Source organism: Lathyrus oleraceus, chromosome 5 (genome assembly GCF_024323335.1).
Source record: "Lathyrus oleraceus cultivar Zhongwan6 chromosome 5, CAAS_Psat_ZW6_1.0, whole genome shotgun sequence".
Classification (NCBI taxonomy): Eukaryota; Viridiplantae; Streptophyta; class Magnoliopsida; order Fabales; family Fabaceae; genus Lathyrus; species Lathyrus oleraceus.
Genome location: NC_066583.1, coordinates 581,206,076 through 581,230,119, shown reverse-complemented (window position 1 = coordinate 581,230,119; position 24,044 = coordinate 581,206,076). Strand labels below are relative to the sequence as shown.

Here is a 24,044-nt window from a genome sequence, read left to right as displayed (position 1 = left end):
TTGGAGCAGCCCTGCAGGTGCAGCAGTGGAGGACTTTGCTTGTTGACACACCAAACAATTTGAAACAAACAAGCGAATATCTTTCGACATAGAGGGCCAAATGAATTGTGACGTAATGCGAGCTTTAGTTCGAGCTATACCAGAATGACCACCCAACATAGAAGAATGAAATTCTTCCAAAATGGCTTGAATTACATGGCCTGTAGGGGGTACCATTACTCTCTGCTTCCAGTACAAAACACCATTGTGCACACTGAACAATGGGTCCACACAAGTACTTAGCTCACATTGTTGTTTAATAGAGGACAAATGCTGGTCAACATCAATTGCAGCTACAATCAAGGGCAACAACGGATTAATAGGTTCTGAGATAGCAAAGAATGAACGGGACAAGGCATCCGTTGCAGTATTTTGTCTTTGTTGGGTTTATACTCAATGGAAAAATCAAAGCCCAAAAACTTGTGTAACCATTTTTGTTGCTCTGGTGTCTGGATGGCTTGAGCAGTAAAGGATTTTAAGCTTTTTTGATCCGTGCGTATGATAAACTTGGTACCAAGAATGTAGTGTCAAAACTTGGCCATTGCCTCGGTGACTGCATACAATTCTCTTACATAAGCGGACTTGCGCTGCATGGTGGGGTTGAGTTTCTTGGATAAGTATGCTATGGGGTGCTTGTCTTGGCTCAAAACTGCCCCAATGTCGGTGCCGGAAGCATCTGTTTCTAGTATAAATGGCTTATGAAAATCTGGTAGAGCTAGCACCGGCGCAACTGTGATGGTATGTTTGAGATCCTCAAAGGCAGTAGTGGCTTAGAGGGTCCAAGTAAATGCATCTTTCTTTAATAGTTCAGTCAAAGGACCTAAAATGGTTGCATAGTGACGCACAAAACGGCGATAGTAACCAGACAGTCCTAGGAACCCACACAGTTGCTTTAAATTAGTAAGGGTAGGCCAATTCAAAACGACTTGGATTTTGGATCGATCCATTTGAACTCCCTGGTGTGAAATGGTGTGCCCCAAGTAATCAACTTCGGTAAATCCAAAACAACATTTGGACAATTTGGCATATAGAGAATGTGAACGCATTAAGTGCAGTACCTCAATCAAGTGAATCAAATGCGTCTCCCAAGAAGAAGAGTAAACCAAAATATCGTCGAAAAATACCAAGACAAATTTCCGAAGATGCTGTTGGAAGACATGATTCATTAAACTCTGAAAGGTTGCCGGTGCATTTGATAAGCCAAAGGGCATTACCAGCCATTCGTAAAGGCCTTGGTGAGTCCAGAAGGCTGTTTTATGTCTGCCCTCTTCTTTGACAAGAATTTGGTGGTGGTAGGGTTTGTGGGTGGGCGCCGGTGATGGATTTGGGGGTGGAGGAAAATATTTGTCTTCATACAGTTTTGCAAGGGCAAAAGCACGTGATAGTGATGAAGGAGTCTGAGCAATGACATCACGTTTAATGTCGATTTTGAGGCCACTGATAAAATAATTGAGGACAGCTTCTGGGCTTAAACCTTGGGCCCTGTTGGCTAGCACAGTAAAAGCAGAATAGTAATCACAAATCACAAACAGTGGTGGGTTGGGTCAGTTTGAACAGTGCTGAACGTGGTGATTCATATGGAGAAGGCCCAAATTCCATTTCCAAAGCACGAGTAAACATTCCCCAGGATTGAAAATGTTGATTTCGTGCAATCATCTGAAACCACGGGACAACGTCCTTCTCCATGTGCACGGCGGCGATGGTGAGACGGTGGTTGTCCGGTGTCGCATAATAATCAAAAAAACTGCTCAGCCTTAAAAATCCAGTTCATGACTTCAGATCCATTGAAACGAGGAAAGTCCAGCTTAATATTGCGTGCCTGAAATGGTTGTGATGAAGGCGGAGTCGGCGTAGAAGAGCCCTTTCCATCGGAGGTCGGCGGTATCTGAAGCGAGCTTAACTGTTTCTCAACTCGTTCGAAGCGAGCTTGATCCAGATGGCGATGCTGCATATACTCATTGTGACGGCGATCTGAATCCTCCAAAAATCTTTGTAAGGTTTTGGTCATTTAGGCTATGGAGTTTTCCATACTTTTCATGCGAGTATTCTCCGCCATTATGGAAGGTAATGTAAGTACCAGATGTTATGAATGCAAATAACAGAGTCTATAACACAGTGGAAAAGTGATAAAAATTGTACTAATAATCAGTGCAACAGTACAATTATCCTTGAAGGAAATGGAAAGATGAAATCTAAAGAATAGTACTAGAAAAGCATAAGCTTCAGAGAGAGAAGAGAGCCATATTCTTCCACATTCAATCCCCCCCCCCCCCCTCTAGTAACCAATCATTGGCCTATTTAACATAGTCAGTGACATATTTTCTGTTAGAGCTCCTTTCTCTCATTCCACGTTTTGGCTCCGGAAAAGCAGGATCATGTGCCAAGTGTCCATCATTCTCATTGGATTCAGTTGTTGTATTGACTATTCTGCCCTTACTCATAACATTTACTCTATTAAACAATTTTCACAACAACCATTCACTAAAGCTCTAAATCCAAAAATATTCAGAGTTTCTAACTGAAACTCTGAATCATTTGAGCTAGACCCACGCAAGCCAAAGATGAATCGAAAACACATGTGCCGGTTCAAAAGAAGATTGAGTAAAAGAAGGATTCAAAGAGGAAATTAGCAGCTGAAAGAAAAAATTGAAAGAAGCATTCATATGTGGGGGTTCGTCGAAATCTGGAGGATTTTCGCCGGAAACATCATAGAGTCGCCGAATTTTGAAATTTTTGAGAACTCCGATAAGGTAGTTTTCATCAATCTTTTTGCATTTTCTCGTTTGGTCCTTGTTGTTGCACTCATGCAAAAGTTTTCCTCCCATGTGTATTGCTTCAATTTCTACTATAAAACCCCATTTCCATGCTTAGGGTTCTTGATGTTCTTTTTCGATTTTGTAGATTTGAGATGTTGGTTCGGATTACATATTCATTGTTGATTCATGGTTGTTGAATTTTTATACTTTTTTATTAGAGAAAGAGAAAGTTTTTTTTGCGTGAATACTTTCAGAAAGAGAAAGGACTCGTGAGCTTTCAGAGAGAGAGAGTTTGTTTGGCTAATGCTTGTGCTTTAACGTTCACCTTATGATTCTTTCCTTTTTTATTAAATTTTTTTATTTTATTATAATGATTACAACATTTAGTTTAGTGTTTGGAATTGAGAATCATTTATTTTGATTTTAACTTTTACTTTGGAGGTGTCGCCTATGTGGCTGATTCATATCCCTCTCCATTAATGGTTAAATAAGTTAAAAGGTCATGGCACAGTAACATTTGGATTAGGACTTTAAATTGCTTTTTTACTTTTTCATTTATTTATTTTTAAATTAATTGAAATACACTAGATTTTACACCGTCAGTTAATCCTAGACGTTGGATATTAAAATAAGTTTGACTTTTATTTTAAAAATCTATAAAGTAATGCAAACGGGTGATGGTGATGAATCAACATTGTAAATCTTTTTACACTGACAGTGCATAGTAATTAATCTAAAAAAAAAATATAATATAACAATTGTTGATATAAATGTGGGTTGTTATTTTTGAATTGGTCAAGAATCATGTTGGCCGACCAGAGGAAAAGAGAGGCGGTCCCCTCTTTCTTCCTATTTTTTTAGGGGTTTTAATGGGCCTATATGTGCTAGGCCATTTGCACATATTATTTGCACCCTCTTATGTTTGCTGCCAACACCCTTAAATGGGACTTATTTGTTTGGACTAGATCGTTGTATTTTTTACTCATTTTTTTGTTTCTATGTCTTCATCATTTTCTTTTGTTTTTTTTTTGTTTTTTTTTGTTTTTTTTATTTAAATATTTAGATAATAATAGTTATTAATAATAGTACAGTAAAATAAATTATCTTTTAACATGATTTGGATCCTTATTTTTAATATTTTTTTAGAATATTATAATTAGTTAAATGAGTGGTTAATTATTAATGTTAAGTACATAGTCACTTATTATTATTCTAAAATAAACTAAATCTTGGTCCAATACCAAGTAATTTTTTTCAAACCCGATTAAATCATTAATTCATTTAGTCAACGCAATTCAATCATCTTTTCCGCTTAAGTTTAATTCTAAAATATTTTCTTAATCAAAATACGAAAGAAATAGGTCCTTGGAGTCTCGCATTCCTTGAATCCTTGAATGATTGCTCTCGAGACACACGTCTTGGGTTAGCTTTTCATTTGCTCTTTCGTTTTTAAAACACTTAACTTAATTACTTGGACGAAAGGAGGGGTCATTGGAATCTTGTATTCCGGTGGAACCTTTGAATAATCTTTAGAAGGTTCATAGTCCATCAAACAATTTTCATAATCAGTTGAATGAAAAAGATGTTGTTGGAGTCTAGCATTCCATCAATATTCCGAATAATTGGTTTCAAGGCTCACGTCTTGTTCTTACTAAATATTCGTCATTCATCTTTAAAGATACCCAATATACATTTAATCAATCAAACCTATCATTTCTAGCCCCGTGCAATTGAGAGCCTTTCATAAGCGAATGTTTGTTTAATCCTTTCTAACGTGTACGAACTTGCGCTTAAGTCTCTGCCGCGAGTAAGTAAGCCACGTTTTACCGTTAGAATGCAATCTAGATACATGTTCAAATCAATACACCGTTAATCTATCGAAATCTTTTCAAAAAGAGCGATAATTAATCATTTCTAATGCATATACAAATTAGCGCTTAAGTCTCCACCGCGAGCATGCAAGTCCACGTTTAGCCCTTAGAACGCGATCTAAACATTTGTTCATTAAAAAACACAAACCAACAAAATGTAGCACCCCGGACTACAAAGCTTTGAGTTCCTTTTTGCACCTGAGGATACGTAGGAGCGAGACTCGCAATCTCGTCAAACACCTTAAAAAAAACATTTTTGAGACCCCTTTATTTTCTCTTTTAAAATACTTGAAGAAAACAATTAACATAAGTCAAAATTCAATCGCAAGATTTAACTAAAAGGTTCTCGTTGAGTACAACTACTGTGAGGGATGCTAATACATTTCACTTGCGTAATCGACTCCCGAACCCTGAATTTGGTTGCGACGATCATTTTCCTTTTTTTAAAGGTTTTATCGATATTTTCCTATTCTTTCATCAGAATAAATAAAGTTCGGTGACGACTCTGTTCGAATCAATTTTTTTTGCGATTATCGCGAAGGATCATATTTTTTGAGATGCGACACTTGGTTCGGTCGATTCAGTTATGCCTTTATATTGTTTGGTATGACTCGGTGTGAAGCAGATCACTCAGTTTTCTTCCTTCACTCCTCTATTAGCCGACGTATTTTTCTTGTTGACTATGTTGATGACATTGTTATCACCGAAGATGACTCAATGGTATCCAGCGACTCAAAACTCATCTTTACAAAAACTTTCAGACAAAAGATTTGGGTCCACTCAAATACTTCTTAGGCATTGAAGTTGCCTAGTCCTCATCAGGCATTGCAATTAACCAATGTAAGTATGCATTACACATCCTAAGAGAAACTGGTATGCTTGGTTGCGGTCATATATATACTCTTATGGATCCCAACATCAAGTTTCTTCCGGTTCAGGGGAAGCCATTGAAAGACCTGGGAAGATATCGACGTCTAGTGAGTAGACTCAATTATCTTACCGGGTCATCATCGAATAGGAGATCCATTTTTGAATATTGTGTTCTTATTGGAGGAAATATGATCTCAGGAAGGAGTAAGAAACAAAACACAGTTGCACTATCTAGTGTTGAAGCTGAATACCGTAATATGACAACAGCTTTAAAGGAGCATGCATGTCTTAAAAATTTACTCTAAGAGTTCAAGTTGGGAGATCTTCATGCCACAAAATTCATATGCGATAATTAATCGACACTCCACATTACATCCAATCGGGTTTTTCATGAACAGACCAAAAATATAAAAATAGACTATCATTATGTAAGGGACAAGATAATTTCGGGACTCATATTTTCACTAAATATCTCAAGGATTCTCGAGTGAATTACATTTATAATAAGATTGACTCATATAAGATATATGATCCGTCTTTAGAAGGAGGGTTAAGAATCTGATATAATCAATTGTTAATCAATTAGAATTGATTAGTATTAATATTATATTAATAAGATTGATTGTATTATTTTATTGTGTAGATCCGGTGAATATAAATCGTGGAGGTGTTAAATTCAGGATAAACTAAACACAACTCAACAATTTAATATTTTACACTATTAATTTTGTTTGTAGAGTTCCTTCCAAAAATGCACCGTCACTTAAATTGCATTATACACCTAATTGTTAATCTTCACATTATATCGCAAAAAATAAGTTGCCATTGTCCAGCTAATTGTTGCTGCATCGTTTGCTAAAATTTCACCAGATGCATTTTTGAAACTTGCGCCAAAACAACCATAACTATTTTTTAAAAAGAGTAGTAATTCCTCTAGTCATTTATTTATTCTACATACATCTGTATTTAAATAAACTAAAAAGTTATGGAGTAGTAGTTCTTAAAAAACAATATCTTTCCATACTTGCAAAAGAGCATGTCCCCGGTTAGATCCGCTCGTAAAATAGAATAACGCAGACATAATAGAGGGTGTTTGCATAACTTATCTCGTGTGAAATGAGGGTTAAAATCTAAAAATTGTAAAAATTCATGTCTATTCCATAAATTTATGTCACGTGCACAAAATTATGGTAGGCCAGAACAAATATAACAAAGGGTGTGTGTCTAAAATTTTGACTTGGTCTGCAATAAAATGCAGACAAAACGGGCATATCTGCAACTATTTTGTCACCCTACTTACTATTATATATTGTCATTCTTTCACTCATATCAGAATCATAAAAGAAACCCTACTAAATAACAATGAACACTTGTCTTATGTTATTTTCTCCAAACCATACCATCAAGACTAATCAACTTTTCCTCCACTCATCCATACCTTCAATTTTCCCTCTCTTCAAAACCAATGTTCCATCTTCAAGAAAACACCAAGCCAAGAGCCACAACACCAGAAAGTTTGAAAATTTCCTTGACTTAAAACCCGAGTATCAACCCGAAGCCTTAGATTTTGACATTCCGTGGCACAGCCGTTCAGATCGTTCTCATTTCGATGTGATTGTAATCGGTGCTGGCCCTGCAGGTATTCGCCTTGCAGAACAAGTTTCCCTTTATGGAATCAAAGTTTGTTGTGTTGATCCTAACCCTCTATCTGTTTGGCCTAATAACTATGGTGTGTGGCTGGATGAGTTTGAGGGTGTAGGACTAGAAGACTGTTTGGATAAAACATGGCCTATGGCTTCTGTTTATATTGATGATAACAACACCAAATATTTGGATCGTTGCTATGGAAGGGCTAGTAGGAGGAAACTTAAGGAGAAATTGGTTAAAGGTTGTGTTTTTAATGGGGTTAGATTTTATAAGTCAAAAGTATGGGAGATTAAGCATCAGATTGAGTCTATTGTTGTTTGTGATGATGGGGTAGAGCTGAAAGGGAGTTTAGTTATAGATGCTAGTGGTTTTGGCAGTAATTTTATAGAGTATGATGGTAACAAGGTGAGAAACTATGGTTTTCAAAGTGGTTTCGGAGTTTTGGCTGAAGTTGATTCTCATCCTTTTGATTTGGACAAGGTCGTCTTGATGGATTGGAGAGATTCCCATTTGAGAGATGGTAATTCAATTTCAACTTTTATGCATGCTATGCCATTTAGTTCAAATTTGATTTTTCTCGAAGAAACTTCACTTGTTAGTCGTCCCGCCATGTCTCACATGGAAGTGAAAAGGCGAATGGTTGCAAGGTTAAGGCATTTGGGAATTAATGTGAAAAGAGTATTGGAAGATGAGAAAGCCTTGATTCCAATGGGAGGACCTCTACCAAGAATACCTCAAAATGTGATTGCATTTGGTGGAAATTCGGGTGTAGTTCATCCTTCCACCGGATACATGTTGGCTAAAACAATGGCTCTAGCGCCTATCGTAGCTGCTTCTATTAATGAGTGCCTTGGCTCCAATAGAATGATAAGAGGGAAAGATCTTTATGCTAATATTTGGAATAGCATGTGGCCTATTGAGAGCAGAGTTGCTAGAGAATTTTACACTTTTGGAATGGAGACTCTATTGAAGCTTGACTTGAATGAAACAAGGAATTTTTTTGATGCATTCTTTGAGTTAAAACCTTATTACTTGAAAGGTTATCTCTCTTCAAGTTTGAGTCTAAATGATATTATTTGGTTCAGCATGTCACTCTTTGCAAATGCCTCTAATCCATCAAGGTTGGCTGTTGTCAAAAAGAGTCCTCTTCCATTGGCTAAAATGATGAGCAACATTTGTTTAGAATTCATAAGATGATTAAAGCTTGTGAAATTATGTGTTTGTTGGCCATTGTTATTGTTCAATAAATGTTTTTTGGGGGATATATTTGACTATGAGTTGTGTTATTTGAATATCAGAATAAAAATTTCGTAAATAACTTTGTTTATGTTCATCTCTATCAGTCTCTTACTTTTTATCTTTACAACTTATACGCATTTAAAAAATACATATAAAAATCAACTAATCTGTTATTAACATCAAAAAGTTTATGCCAAAACAACATTATTCATTTCACTATGAAGACAATTAGATTGTTGGATCTTGTTCTGCTTTTTTTGTGTTAGTAGCTCTTTTGTTTTTACTGCCACTTGTAGTTAAGGTGGTTGCTTGTGTTATGATACTATATACTTTCATCTTTGCTACATTTTGTGTTGTTTCTTCTTATATTCAGTATAATTAAAAGTGAAAACAAGACAAGGAGAATGTCATTTAATATGAATGTTTGTAACAAATACAAGTCAGCTGCAATAATTTTCAGCTACTAAATCATGAAATTATTTATAATTCAATAGACAACATGAAATTGTATTTTCAACCTTCAATTATCCTATAGATTCTAAAGCAATGTTACCCATCATTTTAGCCAATGGAACAGGACATTTTGTGACAATATCAAACTTAGAAGAATTTGAGGCATTTCCAAAGAGTGATAAGCTTAACAAAGCAAAATCCTTTAAACTCAACTTTGAAGACATAAACCCTTGCCAATAATAAGGTTTCAAGTCAAAGAATGCATCAAAAAAGCTTCTAGTCCCATTCAAATCAAGCTTCAACAAAGTCTCCATTCCAAAACAATAACATTCCCTAACAAATCTTCTCTCAATAGGCCACATACTATTCCAAACATTAGCATAAAGATGTTTCCCTCTTATCATTCTATTGGAACCAAGACACTCATTAATAGAGAAAGCTACAATGGGTGCTAGTGCCATTGTTCTAGCTATCATGTAACCGGTTGAAGGATGAACTACGCCGGAATTTCCACCAAATGCCATCACATTTTGAGGTATCCTTGGTAAAGGTCCTCCCATTGGAATCAAACACTTTTCATCTTCCAATACTCTTTTCACATTGATCCCTAAATGTCTTAACCTTGCAACCATTCTTCTCTTCACGTCCATGTACGACAAAACTGGACGACTTACGAGTGAAGTTTCTTCGAGAAAAATCAAATTAGAACTAAATGGCATAGCATACATAAAAGTAGGAACTTTAGAATTACCCTCTCTCAAATAAGGTTCATTCCCCAAATGGGAATCTCTCCAATCCATCAAAACCATTTTATCCAAATCAAAAGGGTGATAATCAACTTCAACCAACACACCATGAGCAATTTGACAACCATAGTTTCTCTTTCTCAACCTATGATCATCTCGATCTATAAACTTACTACCAAATCCACTAGCATCAACAACTAAACTCGCTTTCAACTCTTTCCCATTATCACAAACAACAATAGACTCAAACTCATGATGTTTAATCTCCCATACTTTAGCCTTGTAAAATCTAACCCCATTAGATACACAACCTTTAACCAATTTCTCCTTAAGTTTACTTCTACTAACTCTTCCATAGCAACGATCCAAATACTTAGTATTATTATCATCAATATAAATAGAAGCCATAGGCCATGTTTTATCCAAACAATCTTCTAACGCAAGCCCTTCAAACTCATCCAACCACACACCATAGTTATTAGGCCAAACAGATAGAGGGTTAGGATCAACACAACAAACCTTGATTCCATAGCAAGAAACTTGCTCCGCAAGGCGAATACCTGCCGGGCCAGCCCCAATTATGATCACGTCAAATTGAGAACGATCCGAAGAGTGATGCCACGGAAGGTCGAAATCTAAGGCTTCGGGTTGATACTCAGGTTTTAAGTCAAGGAAATTTCCAAACTTTCTAGTGCTATGGATCTTTGTATTAGTTTTTCTTGAAGATGGAAGTGATATTGTTTGATGGGTTTTTGGAAATATCGAAGGTGTGAATTGGTGAGTTTTGGTTGGAGGTGGTGGAGAAATTAACATAAGACTAGTTCCCATGTTTTGCGGAAGGGTGTTTTTTGTGTGATTGTGTTGTGATTGAAGGAGAAAAGTTTGTGTGGAAAAGAGGAATATAAATTTGATGTTTTGTTTTTGGTAATAACAATGAAGAGTAAAGAGAGTTTGGTAATGGAGAAGATATGCATGAAGACAAAGAGGAATCATAAACTGAAAGCACAAAAAAGATGCTTTCCATTTTTTACTCAATTTTGGCGCAAGTTTTAAAATTGGTTGCAGATACGACGAACATGAGGTTAGTGCCTGTAATCACAGGCTCTATTTATAAATCTTAATATCGAATCTATCAGTTTTATATTAAATAGTAGATTTGAGTTGTTTCCGGTTTTCACTAAAATAATTAATTACATGGAATAAAATGATGGGATTAATATTATTTTTTATTATGTCATTTTAGTGGAAAATAAATAAATTATAAGTTGTTTGGTAGATCCCTAGGCGAAGCCTAGCTCACACCATAGAGATGATTAGAAAATGTAGTTGTTGGATCATTGGGAAGGGTCAAAAGGTTAACATTTGGGAAGATAACTCGATACCCTCGTAGTGTAGGTTTAAAAGTACTAACACAAAAGAAAATATGCTAAACAATACTTTTATAGCCATAGACAGAACTTGCATCAACAATATCCTTTTAAACAACTTAAATGAAGAGGCTTGTCTTGGCTCGCATCCTAGCAAAGATGGGATGTACACGGTTAAATCAGGGTATCATAGCATAATGGAGTGGAAGAACAGACAGAAGGAGGAGAGCTCCAACAAAGAGGTGGAAAAAGAAGTTTGGAAGAAGGTGTGGACTAGCAATGTCCTACCTAGGAAACAATTTATCCTATGGAGATTGTTTTTTAACTTGTTGCCACTTAAAAGCAACCTCAGTAAAAGAAACATTCCTACAGACTACCTAGGTCTTAGATGCAAGGAAACGATTAAAACATTGGATCATTGTTTCATGGAACGTTGGTGGCTTATAGGCAAAATGGATAGCAAGATGTCTGGAACATGTTGTGTGACTTCTTGATGTCTGTGCTAGACAGGTTGAATTCTCATGCACTCCAGGTTTGTTCAAGTCCAATTTTTTGTTATAGTTGCTTTGAAAGAAAGATTTGGATTAATTAAGAAGATTTGGAAGATTGGATTTGCATTGAAGAAGAAACCTACTCATATGATAATGAAGATTGGGTTAATTTTGTTTCATCAGGAGTTATTCTAGCTTTCTGTTCTGATGTTCTAGCTTCAATCTTGATGTTTTGGCTTTCTGTTCAATATATTTGCTCAGGGTTGTTGTTGATAGTTTCTACTCCTGATTTTTGTATGATCTTGTCTGACAAGTTCACTGACTATGTTCATGGCTAATACTGACCAAGCTACTGCTAATTACGCTAATGGAGCTTTGTCAAATTGTGGCAAAAAGGGAGAGTAATGGTGTGTAAGGGTGGTATGTTCAAAATAACTATCTACTGACTTTGTGGTGTATGAGTATTGTTGATATGTTGTTGACTGGTGTACTTAGTACCAACTGGTGTGTTTGGTACTAACTATTCTGATCTGGTGTGTGCTTACATATTGGAGCATCTAGCATGACCTTTGGCCCTTGTGTGATCTAATATATGTGTTAGTAGTATTTGTTGATTCTAACTTGACTACTAATTGTGTGTTCATGCATGACTAACTTTGTGGTTGCATGACTGACTATTATGGAGCATTGATTGTATGTAGCAACCTCGTGATTTCTGGCTTACGCTACTGATGTGTTTTCTCCTCTTGTTGATGTGTGCTCTGCTTGATTTGTACTTTTGTTTCTACTAATGTTTGTTTTAAGTATGGGTTGTTTATGATACTCATTTGTGTTATGTCTTGAAGAGTTATTTTGCTAAAAAAATCAAATGGGGAGATTGTTGTTCCTTTTGTATTTGTTGTATTATGCAAAACAATCTGGAGTGTTCAAGTTGTTTTGGCACATAAGGGATACATGTGGGACGAGATATTCCAACATGTGTGCGGCATCTGGCCCTTATTCAACGGGACAACGTTATTGCATTTTGGAGCGATTTTCTAGTTGTTTCAATCAAATTTATTGCAGATTTGTTGTTATCTTTTAGCAATGCATTTATGTTGATTTGTTTGTTTATATTTGACGTAATTCATTCGATTTTAATTGGAAATTTGAATTAGAATCATAACAAATCATATCTTTTGTATATTTTTGGGGAAAAAATAAATCACAACCAACTCTTCTTTAATTCTGGACGAGATCAAAGTTACCCATGGCCATTGGAAAAATCTCAGAAGAAGCATTATTATTTAAGGATACTCAAACCTCACGTTTGAGGGTGTGCATGTATTGAAGATTCGTGTGTTAGGGTTTATCCTTGGAGTATTTGTTTTTGTTGTTAATTTTGCACCACTCTATTGATTCATTCATATCTAAAGGCATAGAGTTTGGTGTGTTTAGTTGAGTTATAATTCAATATTCTCTAAGTTATTTATTGAAGTGTGTCACTTGGGATTAGTGATTAAAAAAAGTGAGAATGGTTCTCATATTTAATGGGGTACCTAAATAGAAAGTCACTAGGATTAGGAAGATACATTGAACATCATGGGATTGATGTTCCTATAAGACTAATTGTACTAATTCAAGATAGTGGATTTTATTTCTTGGGTAAAATTCCCCCCACACGTAGGTGTGGTTTCACCGAACTGCATTAACAATTATTTGTGTTCTTCATTGCTTTAATTGTTATTTGATATGTATCTTGAAAAATAGTTTTTTCTGGTATACAATGTCCCATAAATCATGTCTAACATTTGTCCCCAAAATCAGTCATTTGTCTTAAACTAGTTGTACACATTTTCACAGGTATCTGGTCCAACATTTATCCATGCCTGAATAGAAGTTGAGGGCTACAGCTTGCAACTGATATGTATTATGCTTATATTATGGACAATGTAATTGTTTGTTACTTTTGTTATCCCATGATAAGTGATTATCACCAAAGAATTGAAAGCTTCCACTAGTGATTTTTCTTTCTATTTTATCTCTAACATAGTCAACATCACAAAATATAACTAGATTGTAATCATTTATTTTTTTATAAAACAAGTCAAGATTAGTATTCCATTTAGATATCTAAAGATTCTATTAACAACAATTAAATGAGATTCTTTAGGATGTGATTGGAATCTAGCATATAAGCAACAATTAATAAAATATGAGATCTAGAAGCAGTGAGATAGAGAAGTGAACTTATTTCAATCCCTTGTTAATAATAATACTTGGGACCTAACCCCTCTCTTCCATAGCAAAAAATTCATAGGTTGTAAGTGGATTTTCAAGCTTAAATTTGTAGCTAATGGTACCATAGAATGACACAAGGCACGCCTTGTTATCAAAGAGTTCATTCAATCAGAGTGCATAGATTATCATGACACCTTTAGCCTTGTTATTAAAATGATAATCATAAGACTTATTATGTCTATAGCATCAATCCATAATTGTTTTTTACACCAACTTAATACCAATACAACTTTATTGCATGGTGACCTAAGCGAAGAAGTTTATATGAAAATACCTCTTGGGCTAAAAATCTCTAAGCAAATGGAAGAGAATTTGAGTGTTACAACTTGCAACCGATATGTATTATGCTTAAGTTGTAAACAATGCAATTGTCTATTACTTTGTATTTCCCATGATATGAGATTATCACTAAAGAATCGGCAGCTTCCAGTGATTTTTATTTCTATTTTATCTCCAACATAATCAGCATCACAAAATCTAACTAGATTGTAATCATTTATTTTCTTATAAAATAAGTCAAGATTAATAGTCCATTAAGATATCTAAAGATTTTTTTATCAACAATTAAATGAGATTCTTTAGGATTTAATTGAAATCTATCATATAAACAATAATTAATAAAGTATGAGGTCTTTAAGCAGTGAGATAAAGAAGTGAACTTATTTCAATCCCTCATTAATAATAACTAGAATATAAACGCGCGATTGATCTATAATATATTAATGTCACTGTATATGAAATTTTAAACTTTATCAAAATTTTAGATTTTTTTATTGAGTGATTTTTAAATAATTATATTTGAATAATTATTATATGTAGTTTTATAAACACATATTTGAGAAAAAGTTGAATTTTAAGAGTAATAGAAAAAATCAATTGATTATTTTGATAGATTTTTTTTAGTGAATTTATTTGAATAACTATTATATGAGTTTATTATGACATTTGAGAATAACTTAAATTTTAAGGAGTAATAAAAAAGACGGATGCAATTGTAAATAATATAAGAATTATACTAAATTTTATCAATTAGTTTGTATCTTAAAAATTTAATAATTTTAATGATTGAATAATAGATAATAGAACACTTTCATGGTTAAATTTATAATTTAGTTTAATTTAGTTTAATTTATTTTTATTCAAAGAGAATAATTGATTGATTGGCAATTATAAAGCAATAATAATTGTACTAAAATATAATGAAAAAAAACACTTTCAAAATTTTTAATATTACATTAATTGTTGAGTTAGAAATTGGAATTCTAGATAATTATTATCAATAATAAGTAAGAAATATAATTTCAAAATTTATACTAGTCCTTAATTATAGGTTGAGGATTTAGATTGATAGATAATTAGTAAATAGTGAGAAATTGAGATTCAATTTGATTTTTTTAAATATGATATTAACTACAAAATTAAAATTTTGATTGGTAGATAATGTGTAAAATGGAGCTTCCGTTTTATTTAGAGTCAGAATTTGGATTGATGAATAATTAAAATAGTGAAAAATAAATTTTAATTTTTTTAATAAGTCATTAATTATTAAATATGAATGTAGAATCATAGATTATTATTGGCCACAATTAGAAAGAAATAAAAAATAAAACTTCATAACAATTGAAACGAAAATTAAATATTATCTATATACACTAATTATAGTATTGTTATAAATAAAAATTAAATATTATCCATATGCGCTGATTATAGTATTGTTAGAAATAGTTTGTCTAAAGGAATAAAATATTTTTTATAAAGAATAAAAACATCAACTATTCCATATAGTTAAATAATAAAAACGTTTTAAAATTGAGGGAAGGAAATTAAACCAAAGAATAACTTCGTAACAATTAAATAGAAATTAAATATAGTTGGTCTGATTATATTCGAAAGAGATTGTAAGAGAAAGAAGGAAATTAAACAAATAATAATAATCTAATTGGTATGGTTATATCTGGACGAAAACATGTGTATTATAGTTTAAAAAATTTAACAATTTAAATGATTATTATTCATAGAGACGATAAACTTTCAAATTGAAGATCCGTAAATTTACATGCATCTTTATTACAAAGACGGTAAACAACATATATCAAAATAACTCTGAGTATAAAATATAATTAAGATAATAATTAGAATTTATACTAAAGAAGTAAATAAGAATTTATATCCAAAAGAAAACATAAATACTACAATTCTAGAATTATGAAGAAAGAGGAAGGAAATTAAACCAAATAAAATAAAATAAAAATCAATACAAAAAATTAAAATATCTGAACGAAAGCATATATATTGCATTTTCTAGAATTGTGATGCCTCAAATGATGGTAAGAGACGTGTATTTTAATTTTCATTCTAAGATTGTTGTATGTAGGAGTTGGGACCAATTGAACTCTCACTCAAATTGCAAAACCTGCAAAATAGTAATTTAAAATAAAATAAAATTTATACGAAAAAATATGGGCAAAAAATTGATTTGAATAGATGTAAAACAAAAAGATGAAACCTTTCCAGAGCTTTTTTAGATTAGATAAAGATAGAAAAATAAATAAAAAATGAATCGGTGTTGAATTGATTTGAATAGATGTAAAACAAAAAGATGAAACCTTTCTAGAGCTTTTAGATTAGATAAAGATAGAAAAATCAAAAAAAAAATTGAATCAGTGTTGAATAGTTCACCCATTCATCTCATTTTTTGTCTGGTTATGCATCAAGTTCTAAAAGATATGTGTGAGGGAGAAAGTTCTAAAAGATATGTGTGAGGGAGAAAGTGAGAGGAATTTATCTATTTACCTTCCAAGAGCTTTTGGATTAGATAAAGATAATCAATTTTTTTAATCGGTGTTGAATAGTTCACCCATTCATTTCATTTTTTGTCTAGTTATGCATCAAGTTCTAAAAGATACTTGTGAGGGAGAAAGTGAGAGGAGTTTATCTATTTAAAGAAAAAAGTGAAACAAATTGATTGTTTAAGAATAATAAAATAATATTATATGAGAAAATCAAACATCACATATATCTTGATTGAGTTTATAACTGAAACAAAATCTATTAAATTTAATTTATATCCATGTGACTGAATTTATAATTTGATTGATGTTTTAAGAGTCAAAAAAATAGATGTTAATAAATAATGGTGTTTTGATTGGTGGTTTAATAGAAGATGTACACTTAAACTAATAGGATGATGTGGATTGTTTTTGAAGAACATTGTGTTAAGTGTCACAATATAATTTGAAGCATTGTTGTTTGTAGGAGTTGGGACCCATTGAACTCTCACTCAAATTGCAAAACCTGCAAAATAATAATTAAAAATAAATAAAATTTATAATAAAAAAAAATGGGAAAAATTGATTTGAATAGATGTAAAATAAAAAGATGAAACCTTCCAAGAGCTTTTGGATTAGATAAAGATAGAAAAATCAATTTTTTTTTTTAAATCGGTGTTTAATAGTTCACCCATTCATCTCATTTTTTGTCTGGTTATGCATCAAGTTCTAAAAGATACGTGTGAGGGAGAAAGTGAGAGGAATTTGTCTATTTACCTTCCAAGAGCTTTTGAATTAGATAACGATAGACAAATCAATTTTTTTTTAATCGGTGTTGAATAGTTCACTCATTCATCTCATTTTTTGTCTGATTATGCATCAAGTTCTAAAAGAGACGCGTGAGGGGGGAAAGTGAGAGAAATTTATCTATTTAAAGAAAAAGTGAAACAAATTGACTGTTTAAGAATAATAAAATAATATTATTGGAGAAAATCAAACATCACGTATATCTTGATTGAGTTTATAACCGAAAGAAAATCTATTAAATTTAATTTATATCCATGTGACTGAATTTATAATTTATACATTCACCATTTCATAAAACTTTTCCTTTTCTAAACATTAATTTTTATAATAATTAAAAGAGTATAACTAAAAACTTGTAACTAATATTTATACCAAAAATAAATTGTTACAAATATACAATATAATAATGATAATATTAAAAACTAAAAACTAAAAATTAAATATGTTAGTAATTACTACTAAAACACAATTTTCAACAAAATAAATAGAATAAGAATAAAATTATCGGTTACTTTATATAAAATTTGAATACTTCGTTCTTTTTCAAAAGTATTAGTAGAATGGTTATTAGAAACTTCACTGGTAGTAACAAAAAAAAAGAATATTGTTTGAAGATTTTAAGAATAAAATAATATAATAACATTGAAAAAATTAATTAATTAATATTATTATTTATTATTTGTATTAATATTATTGTTAATAGTGGTGACTGTTTTGGTACTTTAAGAGTAAAAAAATGGATATTGATATATAATGGTGTTTTGATTGGTGGTTTAATAGAAGATGTACACATAAGCTAATAGGATGATGTGGGTTGTTTTTGAAGAAGACTATGTTAAGTGTCGCAATATAATTTGAAGAATTGAATTTAATATATATAAACGTAACAAAAGAAAAGAATATTGTTTGAAGATTTTAAGAATAAAATAATATAATAACATTGAAAAAAATTAATTAATTAGATCAAAATCTCTCTTTTAAATATTCTCTCTTTTATTTTATAAATAATATTATTTTTAATAGTGGTATCTAGATATTATATTATATTATATTATTATTATTAGCCAAATATTATATTATTATTTACTATTTGTATTAATATTATTGTTAATAGTGGTGACTGTTTTTGTACTTTAAGAGTCAAAAAATGGATGTTGATAAATAATGGTGTTTTGATTGGTGGTTTAATAGAAAATGTACACATAAGCTAATAGGATGATATGGATTGTTTTTGAAGAAGACTATGTTAAGTGTCTTAATATAATTTGAAACATTGGATTTAATATATATATATATAAATAAATAATATTATTTTTAATAGTGGTATCTAGATATTATATTATATTATATTATATTATTATTATTATTAGCCAAATATTATATTATTATTTACTATTTATATTAATATTATTGTTAATAGTGGTGACTGTTTTGGTACTTTAAGAGTCAAAAAAATATATGTTGATAAATAATAGTGTTTTGATTGGTGGTTTAATAGAAGATGTACATATAAGCTAATAGGATGCTATGGATTGTTTTTGAAGAAGACTATGTTAAGTATCGTAATATAATTTGAAGCATTGAATTTAATATATATAAATAGATACTTTGTAAGTGAATTTTCATAGAAAAAAAGGCATACGTTGTAAGTGAATTTTCAAGCTTAAATTCCTAGCTAATGGTACCATAGAATGACACAAGGCACGCCTTGTTGCTAAAGGGTTCAATCAAACATATCTCATAAATTACCATGACACCTTTAGCCTTGTCATTTAAATGACAGCAGCCATAAGTCTTATTTTGTCTATAGCATCCGGTCAAAATTGGTTTTTACACCAATTTAACATCAATACAACTTTCTTACATGATGATCTAGACGAAGAAGTTTACATGAAACTACCTCCTAGGCTAAAAATATTTAAGCATATGGAAGAGAAGTTGAGTGCTATAACTTGTAATCGGTATGTATTATACTTTTGTTATGGACATTACAATTGTTTCCTTACTTTTGCTTTTCTGTGATATGAGATTATCATCCAAGAATTGGCAATTTCCACTGGTGATTTTTCTTTCTATTTTATCTTCAACATAGTCAGCATTACAAAATCCAACTAGATTGTAATCATTTGTTTTCTTATAAAATAATGCAAGATTAATAGTATTCTATTAACAACAATTAAATGAGATTCTTTAGGATGTGATTGAAGATCGTCCAACGAAATTTGTGTTTACAAGACAATCATTTAATGTGCATGTTCCCAATACCACATGCTCTTTCACTCAACAAACTTCTCCTCTCCCTCGTAACAAGGGTGGGCCCAGAAAGAGCATGACATAGGCCTTTTTCGCTTCAACTAATATTAGCAAGGATTTTAGGGGCAACAATATCAGATCGGAGAGAGGCCTAAATCCGAAGTCCCAACCAAGGATATACACATTGCAGACAAAATCGAGCATTTGATTCCAACTGTTATCGCATCGTAATCTATTAGATCTGATAAAATGACAACTCGCATGTTATGCCAAGTCAAAAACGGCTTTACACATATATCATAAATAAGTCCAACTACGCCTTTTTACTATGATCTCATTCTCAAACTTGAATTAGAAAAGCTCATTACCTTGTCATTATGTATTTCTTGTTTCATCTTGATACATAAATTGTATTAATAGAAGAAGTTTAGAGCTAGGAAAGGAGAAAAAATCAATCAAACAACACTTGGGACCTAAATCATCTCCTCCATGGAAAAAAAAGGTATAGGTTGTAAGAGGATTTTCAAGCTTAAATTCTTAGTTAATGGTACCATATAATGACACAAGGCACGCTTTGTTGTCAAAGGATTCAATCAAACAGCGTGCATAGATTACCATGACACCTTTAGCCTTGTCATTAAAATGACAACCATAAGACTTATTTTGTCTATAGCATCAATTCAAAATTGGTTTTTACACCAACTTGACATCAATACAACTTTCTTACCTGGTGACTAAAACGAAGAAGTTTACATGAAAATATCTCTTGGGCTAAAAATATTTAAGCATATGGAAGATAACTAGAGTGCTATAATTTGTAACTAACATATATATTATGCTTTTGTTGTGGGATATACAATTGTTTGATTACTTTTTCTTTCCCGTGATATGAGTAATCATATTCTTCTTGTTATCATGTTCTCACTCTAAAACTTCATTATGATCTCGTTCTCACTCTAAAACTATTTCTCACCATTAAACTAGAATAACTTATTACCTTGTCATTATTTATTGTTTCATCTCATAACATAAGATGTATTAATAGTTGAGGTATAGAGCTAGGAAAGGAGAAAAAATGGAGAAAAAAACAACTCAACAACAAAGGGGCTAAGATCTGAATCAAACCGCTAAAAGAGAAGAGGCCCCTACAAAACCATATTCGAAGAAATCAAATGAACTAATATTCAAAATATGGATGTTGATATTATTACTTTTGTTTTCAAACAGTTGTTATTTTCCATCCGAAAACCATCCTAATTGGATATATTTTATAGCAATATATGTGATATTTTCCGTCCTATCAAACATTGTGACCATCGTCATAATGGTCATGCCAGATTCTCTTGGATTTGCTACTACTGTGGTCGTTAAGGTTATATACAACCTTATTGCTACAAATTGTATGGTAACCCATCTTATCACTATCAGTCTCATCCTCAATGGAAGGTAAGAGATTATGTGCGTCATTAACAAGTTTTTTGAGCCAAGGCTGAGACTTTAAGTCATATTGTTGATACATCTCTGAGGGTCTCATTTTCTGAATATTGGTATTTTGACAGCGAGTGCTCTAGACACATGAATGGAGAAAGGGGAGTCAAAGGCAAAATTATAGGGGAAAGCGAAGTTAGACTGTCATAGCTCACGTGTATGAATCATGTGCTTCTAGTTAAGGGACTCATTGTTAATCTCATTTGTATTAGTTAACTTTGTGATCAAGATCTGTGTGTTAACTTCAATCGATCTAAATGCACAGTCATTGAAAAAAAACCATGTTCAATTAATAAAGGGATCCAGATCAACAGACAATTGTTTGTTATATATGGATTCCTCGCGAAAAGAATCAACCTTTATTGTGTATGATCTCCAAGATTGGTGAAACTAAGTTATGGCTGGCCACTTAAATCTCATAAGTATGAGAAAGATCGCCCCTGAAAGGCTATTATTGGTCTTCTTTGTAACAACCCGTATAATATATATCTAGAATAATATCATACAAGTGTTAAATTTTGGTATTGTCACAACATAAGCGCCTAATGGCATCAAAATATATGCATGTCCAAACTAAAACATCAATGGAACATGTTATACAATAATGCCTAAACAATAAAAATCTAAGAACTATGTACAATATCTTCATTGCACACAACTCCACAGCGGAAGATCATAATGAACAGCAACCCTTGAAACATCCATAACAGTTTCTCTTAGATTCAATCTGTAAAGAATACCTGAAAAATAACAACAATAATGGGATGAGATAATAATCTCAGTGAGTTCTCCTATCCTATGGGTCCACTCGGCTCTACAGGGTATTCTAATCGATATCCAACTCATATCCAACTCAAGTCAACAAGGGAACGAAGACTTGAGCGATGGGGAACTATCTCGCAATTGTATGGCAACATGCATCTGAGTTCTCATAACTCAACCACGATCATTATTCAGATTCACGCAACATCGATCCCCAACCGGACCTACGTCTAGGCCAAGGCTTGGTTCACGCATGTTCGTATGATTCGACTTTCGCGGTGGATATCCGGTTCCCCTATGGGACTTAAACCCACTTTTAAGAACCATCACCCGTACGGGACTCTAACCCACCTAGGGTATCTTTCACCGTATGGGACTCTAACCCACATAGGTGTCCACCTTTCCCCCATGTCCGCCATGGTTGGGGCTCAAACCCATTTGAGGCTCGAATCATTGGTCCCACATCCCAATGCTTACTCATCTAAGTATACCACAAGAGATGTGTACCACCACAGAAAAATACACATTCTGAATACATGATCGGTTCCACAAATCATTGGTTCCACGAACCATAACAAATTCATAAATCACAGGTGACTTCATTCACCATAATACACAAATAATAACATGGCATGTTCCATAATCATAGGTGACTTCATTCACCATGATACACAAATAATAACATGGCATGTTCCATACAATGCGTCTCATTCTTAATCATGGCAACAATTCGTCCACGACCTCACATAAGCGTCGTACGAATGAATACCGTATTCTCATACATATATCACATATGTTCCATAACCTAGATCATATTTCTAAGTTATTAATCACGTCATTCTCCTAGGTTTCCTCACTCATCTTTGTAGAGTTTTAATCATGTTACTTCACCTTTCACATAACAACAATATTTAATTTTCATCATGATAAAATTCATGGCATTTATAAATCACATCCTCTTTTATAACATGGAACATTAATAATAGTCCTTTACGTTATCTTTAGTTGTGTTATGTCACAATCAACCATGTTTAACACCCATCATAAATATAATTCATTTAATTTGTAAGACACATAATTTACTATAATATGATATTATAATAATAGCCTTTTTCATTATCTTACTAATGCATCCGTCCGCATCCAAAACGGAGCTATAATGCTCAATTAATTCATTAATCTATCTTAATCAAGATTTAGATTAATATTTATTCATTGCATAAGCATTCAACAACAACCTCTCTAGCCTAGTGGTAAGGTATGTACAGTGTCAAGGAGGTACTGGGTTCGAATCCCCTTGGTGACATATTTTGTACAAACAGGAAATTAAATTCTGTTTCAGTGCTGCGCGTTAACCGGTAAATACAAATTGTGTACTTTTGAAAGTATGGTTCATGACATTAGAAGTGAAGAATCTATAACCAACAAAGCATTGTGTACTAAAAATAAAAGGATTTCATTAACTAATGACATTGGAATTACATTGATTGCTTGTTATATATTAAAAAGAGAGAGACGCCTAAAAACTAAGATTAAGAGATATCAACACAGAAGGGAGAAGCAAAATCTAAGCTTTCTTGGGAGTTTTCTTGGCCTTTGATGGAGATTTAGGTTCCTTTGCAGAAGAAGAAGCACTTTCAGTCCTCTTAGGCAAAAGAACAGGGTTGATGTTAGGAAGAACACCACCATGAGCAATGGTAACACCAGCAAGTAATTTTCCAAGTTCTTCATCGTTCCTCACAGCCAGCAGCAAATGTCTTGGACTAATTCTATTCTTCTTGTTGTCACGTGCTGCGTTTCCAGCCAACTCAAGAACCTTCACATATTATATAAATACAATTCATCAGAATTACTAACTAACTAATAGCAATCAAAATATAAACAGAAAAACGAAAGTAATTTACCTCAGCAGCAAGATATTCAAGAACAGCGGCCAAGTAAACAGGAGCACCGGTACCAACACGCTGAGCATATCTTCCTTTCTTCAAAAAACGACCGATTCTACTGACGGGAAATTGAAGTCCGGCTCTAACAGATCTTGTCACCGATTTCTTCCTTGGTCCTCCTCCTTTCCTTCCACCGGCTCCTTTCTTCACCTTTGTGCTTGCGTCCATTTTCTGATTCCAATTAAATCACTGTGTTCTAAGAATTTGAGAGAGAATTCTGAGAATTGGAGATAATGAATGAGATATATTTCCTATAGGCGT

At 32.7% G+C, this 24,044-nt stretch overlaps 3 protein-coding genes across 3 annotated transcripts; 1 reads left to right on the top strand and 2 right to left on the bottom strand.

Annotated features, from left to right (window-relative positions):
• Positions 1 to 6,889: 6,889 nt before the first annotated feature.
• On the top strand, positions 6,890 to 8,509 carry LOC127083284 (capsanthin/capsorubin synthase, chromoplastic-like). Its single transcript, XM_051023589.1, has one exon. The coding sequence runs from the start codon at positions 6,899 to 6,901 to the stop codon at positions 8,378 to 8,380; it is 1,482 nt and encodes a 493-aa protein (XP_050879546.1). The 5' UTR covers positions 6,890 to 6,898; the 3' UTR covers positions 8,381 to 8,509.
• Positions 8,510 to 8,807: 298 nt separating this feature from the next.
• On the bottom strand, positions 8,808 to 10,570 carry LOC127086645 (neoxanthin synthase, chloroplastic). Its single transcript, XM_051027439.1, has one exon. It carries the CDS (start codon positions 10,447 to 10,449, stop codon positions 8,947 to 8,949), a length of 1,503 nt encoding a protein of 500 aa, XP_050883396.1. The 5' UTR covers positions 10,450 to 10,570; the 3' UTR covers positions 8,808 to 8,946.
• Positions 10,571 to 23,269: 12,699 nt separating this feature from the next.
• Positions 23,270 to 24,044, bottom strand: LOC127086644 (histone H2A.2-like). The gene is made up of 2 exons (XM_051027438.1): positions 23,742 to 24,044; positions 23,270 to 23,653 (listed from the first exon to the last, which is right to left on the bottom strand). Exons 1-2 carry the CDS (start codon positions 23,949 to 23,951, stop codon positions 23,405 to 23,407), a joined length of 459 nt encoding a protein of 152 aa, XP_050883395.1. The 5' UTR covers positions 23,952 to 24,044; the 3' UTR covers positions 23,270 to 23,404.

Bases quoted from the DNA above. Each gene is read 5' to 3' on its own strand.
- LOC127083284 (XM_051023589.1), top strand. From the start codon at position 6,899: ATGAACACTTGTCTTATGTTATTTTCTCCAAACCATACCATCAAGACT.
- LOC127086645 (XM_051027439.1), bottom strand. From the start codon at position 10,449: ATGGGAACTAGTCTTATGTTAATTTCTCCACCACCTCCAACCAAAACT.
- LOC127086644 (XM_051027438.1), bottom strand. From the start codon at position 23,951: ATGGACGCAAGCACAAAGGTGAAGAAAGGAGCCGGTGGAAGGAAAGGA. The intron at 23,654-23,741 runs GTAAATTACTTT...TAATATGTGAAG, and splicing joins TTGAATATCTTGCTGCTGAG to GTTCTTGAGTTGGCTGGAAA.